At 42.8% G+C, this 20,753-nt stretch overlaps 1 protein-coding gene across 1 annotated transcript in view; it reads left to right on the top strand.

Moving 5' to 3' along the window:
- SVOPL (SVOP like) overlaps positions 1-20,753 on the top strand; it is a 79,144-nt gene that overhangs the window by 21,892 nt on the left and 36,499 nt on the right. The window contains exons 7-9 of the mRNA XM_029917932.1: positions 2,146-2,178; positions 3,224-3,368; positions 11,799-11,927. Coding sequence (XP_029773792.1) covers positions 2,146-2,178; positions 3,224-3,368; positions 11,799-11,927 — 307 coding nt within the window. The remainder of the gene's footprint in view (positions 1-2,145; positions 2,179-3,223; positions 3,369-11,798; positions 11,928-20,753) is intronic.

Genomic DNA, 20,753 nt, shown 5'->3' on the forward strand with positions numbered 1-20,753 from the left:
TTTTGAGCCCTGGCTTCTATCATCCAACTGTACCATTTAGAACACAGTAGCCCCTTCTGGGGAACCTTCCAGTGGCTGGTTTTAGGGGAGCGAGAGAAGCTCAGGGATGCATCTGGGACGGACTTTCTCTTCCCACCGAGTCTTCAGTGGTGGTCAGGGGAGGAGGGGGGAGAGCACAGCTAGGGCATCCCGTTTGCCCTCCAGGGTTCCTGGCATCTGCAAGGCCATGATTGGCCCGTGCCTGTGGGGATATGCAGTACGCGCCTTGGCCGCCTGAGCCCTTTTTCCAGGAGAGAAGACGGGATGCTTCCCAGCCCTCCCCCGCTCTGCTGGCCCCTGAGGAGAGGAGAGGTTTTGCATCTGAAGCCATGTCAATGAATCTAGGTGCCCTTTTACCATCCCTGGTGCTATCCTTTTCTTTTTTTTAATGTTGTATTTATTTTTTGAGAGAGAGAGAGCGCGCGAGTGAGCGAGTGCACATGAGCAGGGGAAGGTCAGAGAGAGAGGGAGACCCAGAATCTGAAGATAGGCTCCAGGCTCTGAGCTGTCAGCACAGAGCCCGATGCAGGGCTCGAACCCATGAACCACAAGATCATGACCTGAGCTGAAGTTGGACACTTAACTGACTGAGCCACCCAGGCGCCCCTGATGCTATCTTTTTCCAGAAGCTCTGACTTTCAGGTGGCCCAGGAAAGAGACATCTCTTCTCACTGAAACATATATTTGACAATAAATAAAGTAGTAGGAGAATATATTAAAATTTATTTTAGAGGCACCTGGGTGGCTCATTTAATTTAAGTGTCTGATACTTGATCTCAGCTCAGGTCATGATCTTAGGATCATGAGTTCAAACTTCATGTTGGGTATTACACTGGGCATGAAGCCTACCTAAAAATAATAGGGGTGCCTGAGTGGCTCAGTCAGTTAAGCATTCAACTTCAGCTCAGGTTATGATCTCACGGCTCATGAGTTCAAGCCCTGTGTCAAGTTCTGTGCTGACAGCTCAGAGCCTGGAGCCTAGTTTGGATTCTGTGTCTCCCTCTCTCTCTGCCCCTCCTCTGTTTGAACTCTGTCTCTGTATTTCTCTCTCTCTCTCTCTCAAGAATAAGTAATAATAATAATAATAATAAATTTTATTTCAAAATTTTCCAATGCTAAATTTAGGCAACCAAAAATGTGAAAAAATCTAAAATACTGCTATGCTAAGTCTTTACATTTCTCCCAGCTTTTTTCTAATCTTTGTTAAGGTGGATGCACATACTCTTGATACCTAGTGTTTAGATTTTACACTTAACATTATTTAATGAGCATGGGCCTACTCAAGCTTATCTGTGGACATTTCCTCTTCCACCTGCCACTAATTCACCGGCATGCTTGCTAGTCATGTCTTCTCCTTGCTCGTCTTATTTTCCTGCTCTCTTTGGTCATTCCAGTGGTTTTAGCTACCTGTATTTGTAAACCCCAAAAATCTTTATGTACAACCAAGAACGTCTCCTTGAACTTCAAATGTAGGTAGCAAATAGAGTACTTGATAGTCACTTGACTATCATATAAGCTACACAAATGTAATATGGATAGAATTCACCTCTTCATGTTCCTCTGAAACCACTTATTTCCATGTTCCCACTATTCAGGGACAAAAAATCAAGAGCCATCCCTGACCCCTCCTGTTCCCTCACCCCCATTCAAGCTATCACCAAGTCCTGCTGATTCATCCCTTATTGATGGGCCCTCAACTGCAGTGTCCTATCAGCAAACCCTGTCACCTTTACCTCTAATGTCTGTGCCAAATCATCATTTTTAAATTTTTTTTGCCATTTCACTACTAAAATTCTGTACAGTGCCACATTGCCTGTTATCTGGTCTACTGCAATGGCTTACTCTTTGTCTTATTTGTTGACTCTTCTGAAAGTTCACCTTCAGCACCCAAGTCACACTTCATGACATTACTCTTTGTATTTTATAGTCCTTAGCACTTTCTGAAATACTCCTGTTCATTTTTTATAATAGAAGCCTTTAGTGATAAAATAGCCATCCCCAATTAGACTCCCCCAAAGGACCTTTTAAAATATTGCCTTCTCTCCATCTCTGAGGTGGCGAGGTTGTCATTTACTCTCCGTCTTCTGCTGGGGAGATAGGGCTCAGACTAATACTTGAAACTGTTCTGAAGCCCATGGGGCCTGGCCAGAATTGGCTGCCATGTTATTTGTTGACATAAAATTATCTTCAAGATACATTTTCCAGTACAAAAAGCAATACTTATACTATGATACTATTTGTGAAAAAGAGAAGAGCAAGATACATCCTTTTTAGCTTGTATATGCTTAGAACAACTTTGGAAGGACACACGAATTTGGTAATATTGATTCCTTCTGAGACAAAAACTGGATGGCAGGGGAACTCAGAGATGAAAAGAATATTTTCAGTGTTTTCCTTTGTGCCCTTTGAGTTATGAACCAGTAAATCTATTACTTATTCAACAGGAAAAGCAATGTCACTGTCTCAGGTTTTTAAAACTTTGGTGACATTACTGACCCCCTGTCTAGTGAGGCTTCCATTTATAGTCAAACAAACTGAGCCACAGTGACGTGAAGCGATGTTCCCAGTTCATCCAGGTCCTGGAGGTCGTGCTGGGTGTAGAAGCTGGACCTCAGCTTCTCAGAGACCCTCTCCGCCTCTCCCCCTCTCTCCCTCTCCCCCTCTCCGCCTATCCCCCTCTCTCTTTCTCCGCCTCCCCACCTCTCCCCGCCTCTCCCCGCCTCTCCCCGCCTCTCCCCGCCTCTCTCCCTCTCTCTCATACTGAAATGCTGGACAGGGAGCTCCTGAGAGAGGTAGTGTTGAGCATGCTTTATAGGAGGAATTTTAAAGATTTTATTTTCGAGTAATCTCTGCATCCAATGCGGGACTTGAACTTACAACCCTGACAGCAGGAGTCACGTGCTGTACTGACTGAGCCAGCCAGGCACCCTCCTGGGAGGACTGTTAATCTTCCATTCTCTCCCCAGGTTTTCTTGCCTTTCTTTTTTTTTTTTTTTTTTTTAACGTTTTTAACGTTTATTCATTTTTGAGACACAGAAACGGAGTGCAAATGAGGGTGGGGACAAGGGAAAGGGAGACACAGAATCCAAAGCAGGCTCCAGGCTCCGAGCTGTCAGCACAGAGCCCCACGCGGAGCTCGAACTCATGAACTGAAGTCGAGCACTTAACTGACTGAGCCACCCAGGCGCCCCGTGTCTCCCCAGGTGTTCTGGCTGGCTGGCTCCCTGCTTATCATCGGCCTGGCCTCTGTGGTGATCCCCACCATCGGGTGGCGGTGGCTCATCCGCATCGCCTCCATTCCTGGCATCATCCTCATCCTGGCCTTCAAGGTGAGGATGCTCACAGGCTCCCCCTGGCCCTCCCCTCTAGTTGGGCCAGTGTCCCTTTTGCCCCACAAGTACCTTCCCCACATCTGCTGCTTCCCTTTGCTCAAAACTGTGTTACTCCGCTTCATCCTTCCCTTCCTGTGTCCTTGATAATCATTCATTCCTGGATGTTTTGTCTGACAACTCCCTGTTGGGCTGACCCCTCTCTAAGCTCTACAGCTTGGAGTTGGATGCCTTGTACACATTCTCAGGCCACTGCAGACCGGCCGGTTTGTCCTCCTGCTCTCCCACTAATGTGCAGAATCACCATTTTCCTTAGGTTCTCGTAGAATCATGCTCATTGTTCAAAGTCAGGGTTGACCTCTCAGTGGGACTGGGATGTGTTTTGTGTATTTATCACCTAACACTATGTAAGCAAAGAATTTGGGATTTCAGAAAGGTCCTCTGAGGGCATTTATTTCATACCCCAACCCAAAGCACACATCCTGTCTCTGCCAAAATACTTCTGGCTTTGGGCATTTTAGTATTTATTTATTTACTTACTTATTGAGAGAGACAGACAGACAGAGAGAATGAGAACACAAGTGGAGGAAGCACACAGAGAGAGGGAGACATAGATTCTGAGGTGGGCTTCAGGTTCTGAGTTGCCAGCACTGAGCCTGATGCAGGGCTCAAACTCATGAACTGTGAGATCATGACCTGAATTGGATGCTTACCTGACTGAGCCACCTGGAGAACTTTTGGACTTCAGACTTTATAGACTACATCCATATGTTCCATCTGCAGGCCGTCCCAGGTCTTAGAAAGTTCTTTCTTCTGCTGAGAGGACCCTTCCTTCCTTATGAATTCACCTGCAGTCTTAGGACTTCCCTCTGAAAAACCAGAGGTCTGTCTTCTACATGATATTTTTACACATACTTAAGAATCTAGTCTGATCAAAGCTTTCCTTCTCTGAATTAAACAGTACCATTACCTTTAACTCATCCTCATGACACCCGGTCCCAGAGCCCGTCCACTTTTTTCTGGATGAGCCAGGTGGTCAGCGAGCTTATCTGTTACTTGATGTCCCACACAGACCCGCCCGTGCCTCGGCTCAGGGGCTTAGCTGGCTTGCTGCTTCCCATGAACAGCCCATCTGCATTGCTTGGTGTAGTCTGACTGTGCTGTTCCTTAGCCAGCTGCCTCCCACAGCTGGGTGCTGCTGGGCTTCGGATCAGCTACAACCCAAGGTCTATTCTATGTGAGTTGTTTCCAAGTCTAGACACCTAAAAACTATACTTGCACAATTAATATGTTTCCCTTCTTATTTAAAAAAATTTTTTATAGTTTATTGTCAAGTTGGTTTCCATATAACACCCAATGCTCATCCCCACAAGTGCCCTCCTCCATGCTCACCACCCTCCCCTTTTCTTCTCCCCCTCCCCTTTCTGCCCTCAGTTTGTTCTCAGTATTCAAGAGTCTCTCATGGTTTGCCTCCCTCCCTCTCCCTAAATATTTTTTTCCCCTTCCCCTCCTCCATGGGCCTCTGCTAAGCTTCTCCTGTTACACTTATGAGTGAAAACACATAGTATCTGTCCTTCTCCGCCTGACTTATTTCACTTAGCATGACACCCTCGAGGTCCATCCACTTTGCTATGAATGGCCAGGTTTCATTCTTTCTCATTGCCATATAGTATTCCATTGTATATATAAACCACATCTTCTTGATCCATTCATCTGTTGATGGACATTTAGACGCTTTCCATGATTTGGCTACTATTGAAAGTGCCACTGTGAACATGGGGTACATGTGTCCCTATGCATCAGCACTCTGTATCCCTTGGGTAAACCCCAGCAGTTCTATTGCTGGGTCATAGGGGAGTTCTACTGATAGGTTTTTGAGGAGCCTCCACAGTTTTCCAGAGCAGCTACACCAGTTTACATTCCCACCAACAGTGTAGGAGGGTGCCTGTCTCTCCACATCCTCGCCAGCATCTATAGTCTCCTGATTTGTTCATTTTAGCCACTCTGACTGGTATGAGGTGGTATCTCAGTGTGGTTTTGATTTGTATTTCCCTATTGATGAGTGACGCTGAGCATTGCTTCATGTGTCTTGTGGCCATCTGGATGTCCTCTTTGGAGATGTGTCTATTCATGTCTTCTGCCCATTTCTTCACTGGATTATTTGTTTTTAGGGTGTGGAGTTTGGTGAGTTCCTTGTAGATTTTGGACACTAGCCCTTTATCTGATATGTCATTTGCAACTATCTTTTCCCATTCCGTCGGTTGCCTTTTAGTTTTCTTGATTGTTTCCTTTGCAGTGTAGAAGCTTTCTTTTTTGATGAGGTCCCAGTAGTTCATTTTTGCTCTTGATTCCCTTGCCTTTGGGGATGTGTACAGTAGAAAATAGCTGCGGTTGAGGTCAAGGAGGTTGTTTCCTACTTTTCCTTCTAAGGTTTTGATGGTTTCCTGTCTCACATTCAGGTCCTTCATACATTCTGAGTTTATTTTTGTGGATGGAGTAAGAAAGTGGTCTAGTTTCATTCTTTTGCATGTTGCTGTCCAGTTGTCTCAGCACCACCTGTTAAAGAGGCTGTCTTTTTTCCATTGGAAACTCTTTCCTGCTTTGTCAAAGATTAATTGATCATACATTTGTGGGTCCAGTTCTGGGTTCTCTATTCTGTTTTCTTGGAATATTCCCTATGTCTGTTTTTGTGCCAATACCATACTTTCTTGATGATGACAGCTTTGTAGGCTAAAGTCTGGGATTGTGATGCCTCTCATTTTGGTTTTCATCATCAATATTACTTTGGCTATTCTGGGTCTTTTGTGATTTCATATGAATTTTAGGATAGTTTTTTTTAGCTTTGAGAAGAATGCTAGTGCAATTTTGATTGGGATTGAATGTGTAGATTGCTTTGGGTAGTAATGACATTTTCACAATGTTTATTCTTCCGATCTATGAGCATGGAATGTTTTTCCATTTCTTGGTGTCTTCTTCAATTTCCTTCATAAGTTTTCTATAGTTTTCATCATACAGATCTTTTATATCTTTGGTTAGGTTTATTCCTAGGTATTTTATGTTTTTTTGTGCAGTTGTGAATGGTATCAGTTTCTTGATTCTCTCCCTGTTGCTTCATTATTGGTGTATAAAAATGTAACCGATACATTGATTTTGTACCCTGTGACTTTACTGAATTCATGGGTCTGTCCTAGGAGGTTTCTGGTGGAATCTGTCAGGTTTTCCATGTAGAGTATCATGTCATCTGCAAAAAGTGAAAGTTTGACTTCTTCTTTGCCGATTCTGATTACTTTTTTTTTCCTTTTGTTGTCTGATTGCTGATGCTAGGACTTCCAGCACTGTGTTAAACCACAGTGGTAAGAGTGGACACCCCTGTCATGTTCCTGATCTCAGGGGGAAAGCTCTCAGTTTTTCCCCATGATGGATGATATTAGCTGTGGGCTTTTCATAAATGGCTTTTTTGATGTTTCAGTAAGATTCTTCTATTCTGACTTTCTTGACAGTCTTTATTAAGAAAGGATGCTATATTTTGTCAGATGTGTTTTCTGCATTTATTGACAAGATTATATGGTTTTTATCTTTTCTTTTGTTAATGTGATGTATCACATTGATGGATTTGTGAATGTTGAACTATCCATGTAACCCAGGAATGAATCCCACTTGATCATGGCAGAAAATTCTTTTTATATGCTGTTGAATTCTATTTGCAAGTATCTTGTTGAGGATTTTTGCATCCATATTCATCAAGCATATTGGCCTGTAGTTCTCTTTTTTTTGTTGAATCTCTGGTTTGGGAATCAAAGTGATGCTGGCTTCACAGAATGAGTCCAGTAGTTTTCCTTCCATTTCTTTTTTTTTTTTTTTTTTTTTGGAATAGCTTGAGAAGAATGGGTATTAACTCTGCTTTAAATGTCTGGTAGAATTCCCCAGGGAAGCTCTCTGGCCCTGGGCTCTTATTCGCAGGGAGATTTTTGATGCTTGATTCAATTTCTTCATGGTTTATGGGGCTGTTCAGGTTTTTATCTCTTCCTGTTTGAATTTTGGTAATGTGTGTGTGTTTAGGAATTTGTCCATTTCTTCTAGGTTGTCATGTTTGCTGGCATATCATTTTTCATAGTATTCCCTGATGATTGCTTGTCTTTCTGAGGGATTGGGTGTAATAAATCCATTTTCATTCGTGATTTTTGTCTATTGGGATGCTCTTCCTTTTCTTTTTGAGAATCCAGGCTAGAGGTTTATCAACTGTGTTTATTTTTTCAAAAGACCAACTCTTGGTTTCATTGATCTGTTCAATTGTTTTTTGGGATTCTGTGTTGTTTATTTCTGCCATGATCTTTATTATTTCTTTTCTTCTTCTGGGTTTAGGGTGCTCTTGCTGCTCTCCTTCTAGTTCCTTTAGGTGCACTGTTAGATTTTGTACTTGTGCTTTTTCTAGTTAGTTGAAATAGGCCTGGATTGCAATGTTCTTTCCTCTTAGGACTGCCTTTGCTACATCCCAAAGTGTTTGGATTGTTGTATTTTCATTTTCATTTGTTTCCATATATGTTTAAATTTCTTGTCTAATTGCCTAATTGGCCCATTCATTCTTTAGCCTCCATGTTTCTGGAAGTTTTACAGACTTTTTCCTGTGATTGATTTCAAGTTTCATAGCATTGTGATCTGGAAGTGTGCATGGTATGATCTCGATTCTTTTATATTTATTGAGGGCTGCTTTATGTGATCTGTCTTGGAGAATGTGCCATGCACACTTGAGAAGAAAGTGAATTCCATAGCCTCAGGATGTAGAGTTCTAAATATATCTGTCAAATCTATCTGTTCCAACGTGTTGTTCAGATATGTTGTTTCTTTAGTGATTTTCTGTCTAATTGATCTATCCATTGCTGTAAGTAGAATATTAAAATCCCCTGCAAGTGTTACATTCTAATCAATAAGATTGTTTCTGTTTGTGATTAATTGTTTTATGTATTTAGGAGCTCCAGAATTCAGTTATTAGACATTTATAGTTGTTAGTTCTACCTGATGGATGGACCCTGTAATTATCATATAATGTCCTTCTTCATCTCTTGTTACTGCCTTTACTTTAAAGTCCAGTTTGTCTGATATAAATATGGCTACTCCGGCTTTCTTTTGACTTCCAGTCGCATGATAGATATTTCTCTATCCCCTCACTTTTAATCTGAAGGTGTCCTCAGGTCTTTAATGAGTCTCTTGTAGGCAGCAAATAGATGGATTTTTTTTAATCCATTCTGCTACCCTATGTATTTTTATTGGAGCATTTAGTCCATTTACATTCAGTGTTATTATTGAAAAATATGGGTTTAGAGTCATTGTGTTCTCTGTAGGATTCATGCTTGTAGTGGTGTCTCTGGTACCTTATGTTCCTTGCAATATTTCCCAAATAGAGTCCCCCTTAGGATTTCTTTTAGGGCTAGTTTAGTGGTGATGTATTCTTTCAATTTTTGGTTATTTGGGAAAATCTTTATCTCTCCTTCCATTCTGAATGACAGGCTTGCTGGATAAAGGATTCTTGGCTGCACATTTTTTTCTGTTCATCACATTCAAGATTTCCTGCCATTCCTTTCTGGCCTGCCAAGTTTCAGTAGATCTGCAACTACTCTGATAGGTCTCCCTTTGTATGTTAGGGCCTTTTATCTGCTTTCAGAATTCTCTCTTTATCTTTATATTTTTCCAGTTTCACTATGATATGTCATGCAGAAGATTGATTCAAGTTACGTTGAGGGGAGTTCTCTGTGCCTCTTAGTTTTCAATGTCTGTTTCCTTCCCCAGATTGGAGAAGTTCTTGGCTATCATTTGTTTAAGTACTCCATAAGCCCCTTTTTCTCTCTTCTTCTTATCGAATTCCTGTGATACAGATATTGTTCCATTTGATTGCATCACTCAGTTTCCGAATTCTCCTTCTGTGCTCCTTGATCAATTTATCTCTCTTTTTCTCAGCTGCTTCTTGTTCTGTAATCATGTCCTCTAATTCATCTATTCTTCTCTCTGCCTCTTCAATCCAGCTCCATTTTATTATGCACCTCATTTATAGCATTTTTAAGTCATCACAACTGTTTTTAAGGTCTATAATCTTTGTAGCAATAGCTTCTCTGGTATCTTCCATGCCTTTTTCAAGCCCCATGATTAATTTATGACACTTGCTCCAAATTCTTGGTCAGGTATGGTGCTTATATCTGTTTTCACTGGTTCTTTAGCTGTCACTTCTTCCTAGAATCTTGTGATGTGCTCTGCACCTGCAGGCACTGCTATATTAAAGGAGGCTCATAATTGTCCAAGGACTGCCTGTTTGGGAAGTGTTCTTTTAATGGTGTCCCTTGTCTCTTGTGCCTATGGTTATTTTATTTCCCTACTTGTAGTGGTATTTGGGACTCTCCACCATGTGTACTTTGGCTTGTTTCTTGAGGTAGGCCTATGAGGCTGTCTTCTTAGTGGACTCTGTCTCTTTTCCTTTCAGACTCTTGTGGTTCAGTGTTCTTTGGCTTCAGCCCTTCTTTGTTTGAGAGGTGCAGGCGGGAAGTACGGAGCTCCCTATTTCTCCACCATCTTGCCTCTCTCCTCATCTTTTAAAAAAAAAATTTAATGTTTATTTATTGAGAGAGAGAGAGAACGTGAGCAGGGGACAGACAGAGACAGAGAGGGAAATACAGAATGTGAAGCAACTTCCAGGCTCTGAGCTGTGAGCAGAGAGACCAATGCAGGGCTTGCACTGACTAACCCCAAGATCATGACCTGAGCCGACATCCGATGCTTAACTGACTGAGCCACCCAGGCACCCTTGATATGTTATCTTACGTCTAAATGTAGGACTCTGTTGGCACATGTTTAAATTCCATCTTCCAGTGTCCCAGAGTACTTGGGTTTGCCTCTTGGGAGGTGGCATGGTGGACTGACTCTGGAGCCAGACTGCCCTGGCTGGTTTCAGCATCCTGGGCAAGTTCCACCCTTTGTTCCTAATGAATAGTGTGTGTCTTTTTGGACTTTTGGGGGGGATTAAATAATGTTATGTGTAAAGCCCTCTTCATGAGCCTAGACCATGAGCAGTTTTCAACATGGGTTAGCTATACAACTATGTTACTACCTTTTTAAAAATTATTATTTTGAGGGGCGCCTAGGTGGCTCAGTTGGTTGTGTGTCCGACTTCAGCTCAGATCATGATCTCACAATTGGGAGTTTGAGCCTGGTGTCAGGCTCTGTGCTGACAACTAGGAGCCTGGAGCCTTCTTTGAATTCTGTGTCTCCCTCTCTGCCCCTCCCCCACTCATGCTCGGTCTCTCCCTGTCTTTCAAAATTAAATAAACATTAAAAAATCATTATTTTGAATCTTGACCTTGTCTTTGGATTGATCACACTCACAGTGAGCATATACCAGGCTCAGCATTAGCTTTCAAGGCTGAAAATAGCATAAGACACAGTTCCTGCCACCAAGGAGCTCCAGCCTGCCAGCGGGAGACAGATGTGAACGCAAAAGGTGGCAGTACCAATGAGACCCAGCAGGCACTGTAGCGGCTCTCGTTCTCTGGGTGCTCAGCGGAGAGAGGGGTTGGTTCCAGTGGGGTGGTGCTGTTGGCTTTGGCCTTGTGGGATGGAACGGCCTGCATTTGGATGCCTGGACAGTGGGCAAAGGGCATTTTGGTGGGACTGCAGTGTCAGCCCAGTCATGAAGGTGTGAAATGTGGGGTGCTGGGAAGCTGGCTCCTGGCTGCATGGAGCCTGGGTGGCAGGGAACACAGAAAGGGCCAGGAACGCAGTCAGAATAAATCCCGGTGTGAGATGAGGAGGAGCCACCCTGCCCACTGGCCACCAGGTGAGGAGCAGGGTGCTGGTGGGGGAGGTGCTTTTCTGAGGAAGATCCAGCCGGCCTTGATTGGTTGTGAGGCATGAGAGGCACGAAATGGTCCAAGGTGATTCTCAAGGTCCCAGCTTCCAAGGAGACCTGTATTGTTTTCTGAGTGTGGTGTTCAAGATACTGGACAATACCGAGTTGAGGGTCTGGCCTGTCAGGGGTGATTCTTCTGCCTCATGGGGCCAGAAGGCCTGCTGTAGTCGTGCTGTGAGGGGTTGCTGTGGGAGATGGCAGGGCTCCCGGGGAGAGGCTGGGTGGGCAGCACAGTAGAGGGGCCCTGGGGCAGCAGTTACTTCCCAAGCACATGTAGGAATTGACTCGTGTTAGCAAGTAGGTTGAGCTGAATTGCTGCAGATCAGTATTGACCCGCTCTCATCAAGATGGGACTAAAATGAGAACGTGACCCTGTTTGTTCCGGATCGACGTGGAATGCACAGGATACTTGCTGTATGGTGTGGCTTTGTGCTTGCTTATCCTCCACCTCTGGGCAGCCTGAGGTCTGTGATGGTAACAGCCGAGCCCTCCAGGTCCACAGCGGTTGCAACTCTGATGGTCTTTCCTTCTGCGCCCAGTTTATCCCTGAGTCTGCGCGCTTCAACGTCTCCACTGGGAACACGCAGGCTGCCTTGGCCACACTGGAGCACATCGCCAAGATGAACCGCTCCGTCATGCCTGAGGGGAAGCTGGTAGAGCCCATCCTGGTAAGTGCCCAGATGGGAGGCCCCATCCCCCACCAGCCACATCCTCGGCAAGCGGGGGAGAGTTGGCCTTCACTCTTAGCCCTGCCCTGGAGGGACCAGAGAAAAGAGCAGAGTGGACTGGGACTAAATCTGGCTCCACCCAGAGCCAGGCGGCCCTGGCAAGTTCCCTGCCTGTTTTCCTCATCTGTGAAATAGGAATAGTAACGTCTACCTTGCAGAGCTGGTCACCATTTGGCATCATTGCTTATATCGGTGAGAGACTGTTTTGTAATTTTATTTTCTTGTACTGACCTTACAAATGATATAAAATATTATAAATGATAAGTGATCAAACATAAACATCATTAAATGACTTTTCATGATTTTAATTTATTTTTTATTTTAAAAAATGTTTACTTTTTTATTTTTGATAGAGAAGGGGGAGAGGGGCAGAGAGAGAGGGCAGAGAGAATCCCAGGCATCCTCCACGCTGTCGGCACAGAGCCTGACATGGGTCTTGAACTCACGAACTGTGACATCATGACCTGAGCTGAAACCAAGAGTCAGATGCTTAACGGACTGAGCCACCCAGGCACCCCTTTTTTAAATGATTTTTAAAAACAAACTTTGGCATTTAAATTCTAATGTTTCTAGGACTGTGAAGGTCAATCTGAAATCCTTTCCCACACCAGCTCTGACCACCCACCTGTAGGCAGGTCCATCATAAGCTCTGGGAAGTTTGACCAATGGCCCCTCCCTCACCTGACCTGCCAACCTGGCAACACTTCACATGAGACAGGAATTCGGCCCTTGGTCATGGTTGGAATATGGTTAGGGAGTGCTTGGTGACACTTGCCTCTCACGTATTTATTTTGAGGTGAGGGGTGAGGGATAGTGATGGGTGTTGTGAGGAGGTTTTAGAACTGTAATTCAATTTATGTAAAGGTCAGAGTCTACTGTTGCTTAAGACTTTCGAGTGAGTCAATTTTGGTAATGTATGTATTTTAGAAAATTGTCCAGCTCATCTAAGTTTTCAAATTTATTGATGTAAAATTGTTTCCAGTGTTCTCTGATGCATTTCAAAAATCTGTATATGTCCCCTCTTTCATTTTAATGCTGTTTATGTGTGGCTTCTCTCTTTTTTCTTGGTCCTCTTACTAGAGGTTTGTATATTAACTTCAAAGAACAAGGTTTTTGTTGTTGTTTTTCTCTTTATTGATTTTTTTTGGTGGTCTCATTAATTTCTATTCTTTGTTTTCTTCTTTAGCTTTTTATGTTTGTCTAGCTTCTTGAGTTCAGTACTTAGTTCATTTGTTGTAAGTCTTTTTCATTTTTTTATTAATGTTTTTTATTTATTTTTGAGAGAGAGAAAAAGACAGAGAGAGACAGCATGAGCAAGGGAGGGTCAGAGAGAGAGGGAGATACAGAATCTGAAACAGGCTCCAGGCTCTGAGCTAGCTGTCAGCACAGAGCCCAACGCGGGGCTCAAACCCACGAACCCTGAGATCATGACCTGACCCGAAGCTGGACACTCAACTGACTGAGCCACCCAGGCACCCCATCTTTTTTATTTTAAATGAAGCAGTTAGTTACACGTGGCAAGTTTTGTTAGAGACCAATATTATTTTTGTTTGTATTTTGTAACTGCTATGAATTTCCCTCACCAGTGTGTTATCTATTAGCCCTCTTTTTTATTCTTTGTTTCTTATTTAATTACATTTTGGTCAGAGGATGTCTTGTCTTGTCTTCCAAGTTGTTTGGAATATGGAGACTTTTCTTTTGTTCTCCACATGGTAACTTTTCATTGATGTTCTATGTGTACCTAAAATAAGCGTGTGTTCTCATTGAGTGTTTATATTTTGTTACACTTTGTTAATTGTGTCATATAAATATCTGACACTTGATCAAGATTCTGCTTAGCTGAGCTAACAGTTTGTCAATAACATGATGGCTTTGTTCACTTCTCCTTACAAGCCTGACAGATTACTTCATGTATTTTGAGAATATCTTGGTGCTTCCTAGCATGTGATTGACTTAATCTTATGGATAGATTTTATTATGCTGTTACTTCTTTATACTGGTTTGGGCCTTACATTTTATTTTCTCTCATATTAATATACTGAAACTAGCTTAGGTTAGCATTTTTCCTGATGCTTCTTTTTTCCAGAACTCTGTTTTTAACTTTTCTATGTTGCTTTCCTTTAAAAGTATTTCTTCTACATATATAACCTGATATTAATTTTTTTTTCACTCAGTCTGGTATTGTGTTTTTTAGCAATGAACTTGATTCAATTACATCTTTTGTCATAGTCACACATTTGGACTTCTGCCATTTTATTTTACATTTCCTCTTCACCATTGTCTTTCCTTTACTCCTTTCCTGCCTTTTACTAGAGTGATTCAGTTTGCTTTTCTCCCCCACTGTGCTTCCTTTTACTGGCTTAGAATTTATTCTATTTCTTTTATTATAGAGGTAGCCCTTAAATATTGAAAATGTGCTCCCACAATATCTGTGTTTTTAATATCTTTATTTGCTATCTGAATGATACAAGGACCTTGAAGATATTAATTCTGGTCTGCCCAGTCTTGTCTTCCAAGTTATTTTTGTCTGATGTTTTGATTTCATGTTGTTTATAAGTTTTCCTAAATTAGACATTACTTCCTCCTTTTTTTTATTAAAAACATTTTTTTAACTTTTATTTATTTTTGAGAGACAGAGACACAGAGCATGAGCTTGGGAGAGAAAGAGGGAAACAGAATCCGAAGCAGGGCCCAGGCTCTGAGCTGTCAGCACAGAGCCTGACGTGGGGCTCAAACTCAGACTCTGGGATCATGACCTTAGTTGAAGTCAGACACTTAACTGAGCCACCCAGGTGCCCCTTGTTTTGTTTCTTAAAGGTCAAATATGAGTGAACTGTCTTTCTCTGATTGACTTATTTCATTTAGCATTATACTCTCTAGATCTATCCATGTCATTGCAAATGGGAAGATTCGCTCTTTGTGATGGCTGAGTATTATCCCACTGTATCTACACGCCACCTCTTCTTTACCCCTTCATCTATGGACGGACAGCTGGGTTGCTTCCATAATTTGGCTTTTGTAAATGATGCTGCAGTAAACATAAGGGTGCATATATCATTTCAAATTAGTGTTTTCATATACTTTGCGTAAAGACCCAGCAATGCAATTGCTGGATCGTGCGGTAATTCTATTTTTAATTTTTTGAAGAATCCCAATACTGTTTTCTATAGTGATTGCACCAGTTTGCATTCCCTCTGACAGTGTGGGAGGGTTCACTTTTCTCCATAGCCTCACCAACACTTGTTGTTTCTGATTTTCTTTTTTTAAGTTTGTTTATTTTGAGAGAGAGAGAGAGAGAGAGAGAGTGTGTGTGTGTGTGTGTGTGTGTGAGAGCGCGTCTGTGTATTTGTGAGCGGGGGAGGGGTGGAGAGTTAGGGAGAGAGAGAGAATCCCAAGATACAGGGCTTGATCCCATGACCATGAGATCATGACCTGAGCTGAAACCAAGAGTTGAACACTTAATGTACTGAGCCACCCAGGCACCCCTGTTTCTTGTGTTTTGATGTTATTCAAAACTAACTATAGTGAGGATATATCTCATTGTGGTTTTGATTTGCACTTCCCTGATGATGAGTGATGTTGAGCGTCTTTTCACATGTCTATTGGCCATCTGTATGTCTTCTTTGGAGAAATGTCTGTCCGTGTCTTCTGTTGCTTTTTAACTTGGATTATTTTAGGGAGTTTGGTGTTGAGTTTTGTAAATGCTTCATGTATTTTGGATACTAACATCATTTGCAAATATCTTCTCCTATTCAGTAGGTTGTCTTTTAGTTTTGTTGATTGTTTCCTTCGCTGTGCAGAAGTTTTTTATTTTGATGTGGTCCCAATAGTTTATATTTGGTTTTGTTTCCCTTGCCTTAGAAGACATGCCTAGAAAAATGCTGTTATGGCCAATGTCAGAAATTATTGCCTGTGCTCTCTCATAGGACTTTTATGGTTTCAGATCTCACATTTAGGTCTTTAATCCATTTTGAGCTTATTTTTGTATATGGTGTAAAAAAGTAGTCCAGTTTCGGGGGCCCCTGGGTGGCACAGTCAGTTAAGCATTTGGCTTTGGCTCAGGTCATGATCTCATGGTTTGTGGGTTCAAGCCCCGCATCGGCCTCTGTGCTGACAGCTCAGAGCCTGGAGCCTGTTTCAGATTTGTGTCTCCCTCTCTCTCTGCCTCTCCCTCACTTGTGCTATGTCTCAAAAATAAACTATATTTAAAAAAAAAAAAAAAAAAAGAAAGTCCAGTTTCATTCATTTGCATGTAGCGGTTCAGTTTTCCCAGCAGCATTTGTTAAAGAGATTGTCTTTTTCCCACTGCATAGTCTTGCCTCTTTGTTGAAGATTAATTGGAACATACAATTGTGGGTTTATTTCTGGGCTTTCTATTCTGTTCCATTGATCTATGTGTCTCTTTTAGTGCCAGCACCATGCTGTTTTGATTACTATAGCTTTGAACTATATCTTGAAGTCTGGGACTGTGATGCCTCTGGTTTTATTCTTCTTTTTCAAGATTGGTTTGACTATTCAGGGGTCTTTTGTGGTTCCGTACAAATTTTAGGATTATTTGTTCTAGTTCTTTGAATAACATCATTGATATTTTGGTAGGGATTGTATTAAATCTGTGGATTGCTTTTGGGGCTATGGATATTTTCACAATATTTGTTCTCCCAATCCATAAGCATGGAATATCTTTCCATTTGTGTGTGTCATCATTTTGAAGTGTACAGCTCAGTGGCATTAAGTACATTCAGGATTTTGTCATCCTCCTGAACAAATACTCTAGGAGGTAATAACTTCTCATGCCTATCTACCCTAAACCTCTGGTAGCTTCTACTTTCTGGCTCTCTGAATTTGCCTGTTCTCTATTTCATGTAAGGAGAATTATACGATATTGTGCTCGGCATGTTTCACATCACAGCCTGAAACAGTGTTCATTAATGCTCCTCTCGCTGTGGGGTTTCCTTCGACTCACTGTAAACCTCTGCACCACCAAGCCTGATCGGCTGCCAAGCCCGCTGGCTCTTCTAAAACAGCAGCTTTTACATACAGTCACTTTCACAGAGCCACCTCCTTGCCCCGTGCCCTGTGATTTCATCCAGCACAACACTGCTGGACAAATAGTCTTTAAATATTAACACCACCACTGCTGCTCAGGAGCCTTCATTGGACCCCACCTCCACCCCTCAGAGTCCCTGACTGTAAGTGAAGCCCAGAATCCTCATCCCAGCATTTAAGGCTTCCCATGACCTTTATCAGTGAGTCTGTGCATCCTTAGGTCCATGGCTCAGTGCAGAGTTGGATAGGAGGAGAAAAGGCAGAATACAAGGATGTTGGACATTCCACAGTGAGAAAGCATCACCAGAGATGTGGGGAATGACACAAAGCAGGGACACCAGTGGTACAGAGAAAAGTTGTGGGTTCTTACCAGGGCTGGCATGGCTGTGGGAAAGCCTATTCTTTTATCTTTTCCCTTCCCAGCTTTATTGAGATGTAATTGTGTAAGCTTGATTTGATACACTTATATCCTGCAAAATGGTAGCTGCCGTATAGTTAGTTAGCACTTCCATCATATCACATAGATATCCTTTCTTTTTTTGGGGTGAGGACATATAACAGCTACCCTCTTAACACTGTCTTATATGTTGTACAGTATTGTTACTGTACTAAATGGGGGAGACTCAGTTCTTATAACAACCACCCTCCCTCCTCCACCCTTCTCTGGTCTCCATCTTCTCTCCACACTCCACATCCTCCCCCCTCCCTCTTACATCCTTCTCCTTGCTCCCTCTTCCTCTTCCTCCTGCTTTCCTTCTCTTGTCAGCTTGCCGCTTCCATCCACATGCCCATCAGAGGGTCTTGTCCATCTCCACAATTGTCTCTTGTGCACGGCCCTTGGATACAGAGCTACAAGCCACCGACCCTGCCTTCAGATCTCTTACAATCTGCCTGGTGAGATGAGGCTCACACAGCAAAGAATCACCCACAGAACAACCCGATGTTAGAAGCGGGTGAGGGGCACACACAACAGTCTATAGGGTTGCAGCAGAGAGGTGACCATGGGCCAGGGCAGTTGGGCCCCCCCCCCCCGAGGGGATAACCAGGGCAAAAGTTGAGCACTGAAAGGAGAGGCAGCCTCAGGGGAGGAAGGAGGAGGAATGGTGTGGGTCAAACCAGAGGCAGGAAGGTGCCGCGGATTTGGTCACACCGGCTGTCGTCGGGATGCCAGGCACAGGAGGCTGCTCAAGATGGTGTGGGCAGACCAGCCTGTGCAGCTTCATGCCCAGACCCGGACAGAAGAGGCTCTGGGGACTGGCTCAGGAAGAGCCACACCATAGATGAGATGAATGAGTCCATCGATTTGGATTGTAGTCAAAGGTTCAGGGCCAGATAATCTATTTTAATACAGTTTATGATTCACTGGGATTCACTGTAGACTCAGTGTTCTGAATCTCCAGTTACACCTGGGGAGGTGAGGGGACCACAGTCACATGTAAACTCAAAGGGACATGTCAGAGAGGTAGATGGGCAAGAATCAGGACTCGTACTTAGAAGGCCTGGACAGCACTCTGGCTCTGCCTTTTAATAGCTCTGTGACCCTGGGCAAGTCACTTATCCTCTCTGGGCCACATTTTCTGTATTGGAAAATGGGAGGCTAGGACTAGTTCAGAGGTTTTCCAATGATAAGTAGCTAGGGCCCCAACATGTAAAGGAGATGAAAGATGACTGTCAGTTGTTCCCATCTGTCCCCAGTGACCTCTAGACACTGAGGCTAAAAGGCACTGGAACAGCAGGGTGCCTGGCTGGCTCTTGATCTAGGGGTTGTATGTTTGACCCCATGTTGGGCATAGAGATTGCTTTAAAAAAGCCCCTGAGGCATCACAATCCTAGACTTTAGCCTCTACTACAAAGCTGTAATCTTCAAAACAGTATGGTATTGGCACAAAAACAGACACAGACCAATGGAATACAATAGAGAACCCAGAACTGGACGGCCAGTTAATCTTTGACAAAGCAGGAAAGAGTATCCAATGGAAAAAAGACAGCCTCTTTAACAGGCGGTGCTGGGAGAACTGTAGAAGAATGAAACTAGACCACTTTCTTACACCATACACAAAAATAAACTCAAAATGGATGAAAGGCCTGAATGTGAGACAGGAAACCATAAAAACCCTAGAGGAGAAAGCAGGAAACAACCTCCTTGACCTCAACTGCAGCAATTTCTTACTCAAAACATCCCCAAAGTCAATGGAATCAAGAGCAAAAATGAACTACTGGTACCTCATCAGGCTAAAAACTTCTGCAATGCAAAGGAAACAATCAAGAAAACTAATAGGAAACTGATGGAATGGGAAAAGATAATTGCAAATGATGTATCAGTTAAAGGGCTAGTGTCCAAAATCTACAAGGAACTCACCAAACTCCACACCCTAAAAACGAACAATCCAGTGAAGAAATGGGCAGTAGACATGAACAGACACTTCTCCAAAGAGGACATCCAGATGGCCACCAGGCACATGAAACAAAGCTCAACATCACTCATCATCAGGGAAACACAAATCAAAACCACACTGAGATACCACCTCACACCAGTCAGAGTGGCTAAAATGAATAATTCAGGAGACTGTAGATGCTGGCGAGGGTGTGGAGAGACGGGCACCCTCCTACACTGTTGGTGGGAATGTAAACTGGTGCAGCCACTCTGGAAAACAGTGTGGAGGCTCCTCAAAAAACTATCAACAGAACTCTCCTATGACCCAGTAATAGAACTGCTGGGGATTTACCCAAAGGATACAGAAATACTGGTGCATAGGGGCACATGTACCCCAATGTTCATAGCAGCACTGTCAACAATAGCCAAATCATGGAAAGAGAGTCTAAATGTCCATCAATGGGTGAATGGATCAAGAAGATATGGTTTATATATACAATGGAGTATTACATGGTAATGAGAAAGAATGAAATCTGGTTATTTGTAGGAACAAATAACTCGAGGTGTCATGCTAAGCGAAATAAGGCAGAGAAGGACAGATACCATATGTTTGCACTCATAAGTGTAACAGGAGAAACTTAACAGAGGACCATGTAGTGGGGAAAGGGGGAAAAAGTTAGGGAGAGAGAGGGAGGCAAATCATGAGGAATACTGGAATACCGAAAACAAACTGAGGGCTGAAGGGGGAGGGGAAAAACGGAAGAGGGGTGATGGTCATGGAGGAGGGCACTTGTGGGTGTTATGTGGAAACCAACTTGATATTAAACTATAAAAATAAACAAACAGACAAAACAAACAAAAAAAGTCCCTGGAGCAAGTTCCTTCAAATGGAACCTTCTGTGACAACAAAATCCAGGATGCCTAGTTTATTGCTGGTCTCTCTAGAGGGAGCCTATAATTTCAGGTCTGTTTGTGAGAAAGAATAGATGGGTTTCAACAGAGCACCCCTTGAAGCATTCCTAGCTTTAAATAAAAATCCACCGTTGCCCAATCATATATAGCCCATCCTTACTTATTTTTATTCAAAATATCTAATTAGCATTGACCATGGACAAGACCTTTTGCTGGTTACCCTAAAGACACAAAAAGAAATTAAATATTCTATCCTCTTTCCAAATGTATGACACATTTTTTGAACACAATTCTTATGCTCATTTTTTAATACTAGATTTTTCATTTTAATATGAAGCTTAAAAGAATCTCCCATTGAGGGTGCCTGGGTGGCTCAGTGGGTTTAATGTCTGACTCTTGATTTCTGCTCAGGTCATGATCTCACAGTTTTGTGA

This window comes from Suricata suricatta, chromosome 2 (assembly GCF_006229205.1).
Source record: "Suricata suricatta isolate VVHF042 chromosome 2, meerkat_22Aug2017_6uvM2_HiC, whole genome shotgun sequence".
In the NCBI taxonomy this organism is placed as follows: Eukaryota; Metazoa; Chordata; class Mammalia; order Carnivora; family Herpestidae; genus Suricata; species Suricata suricatta.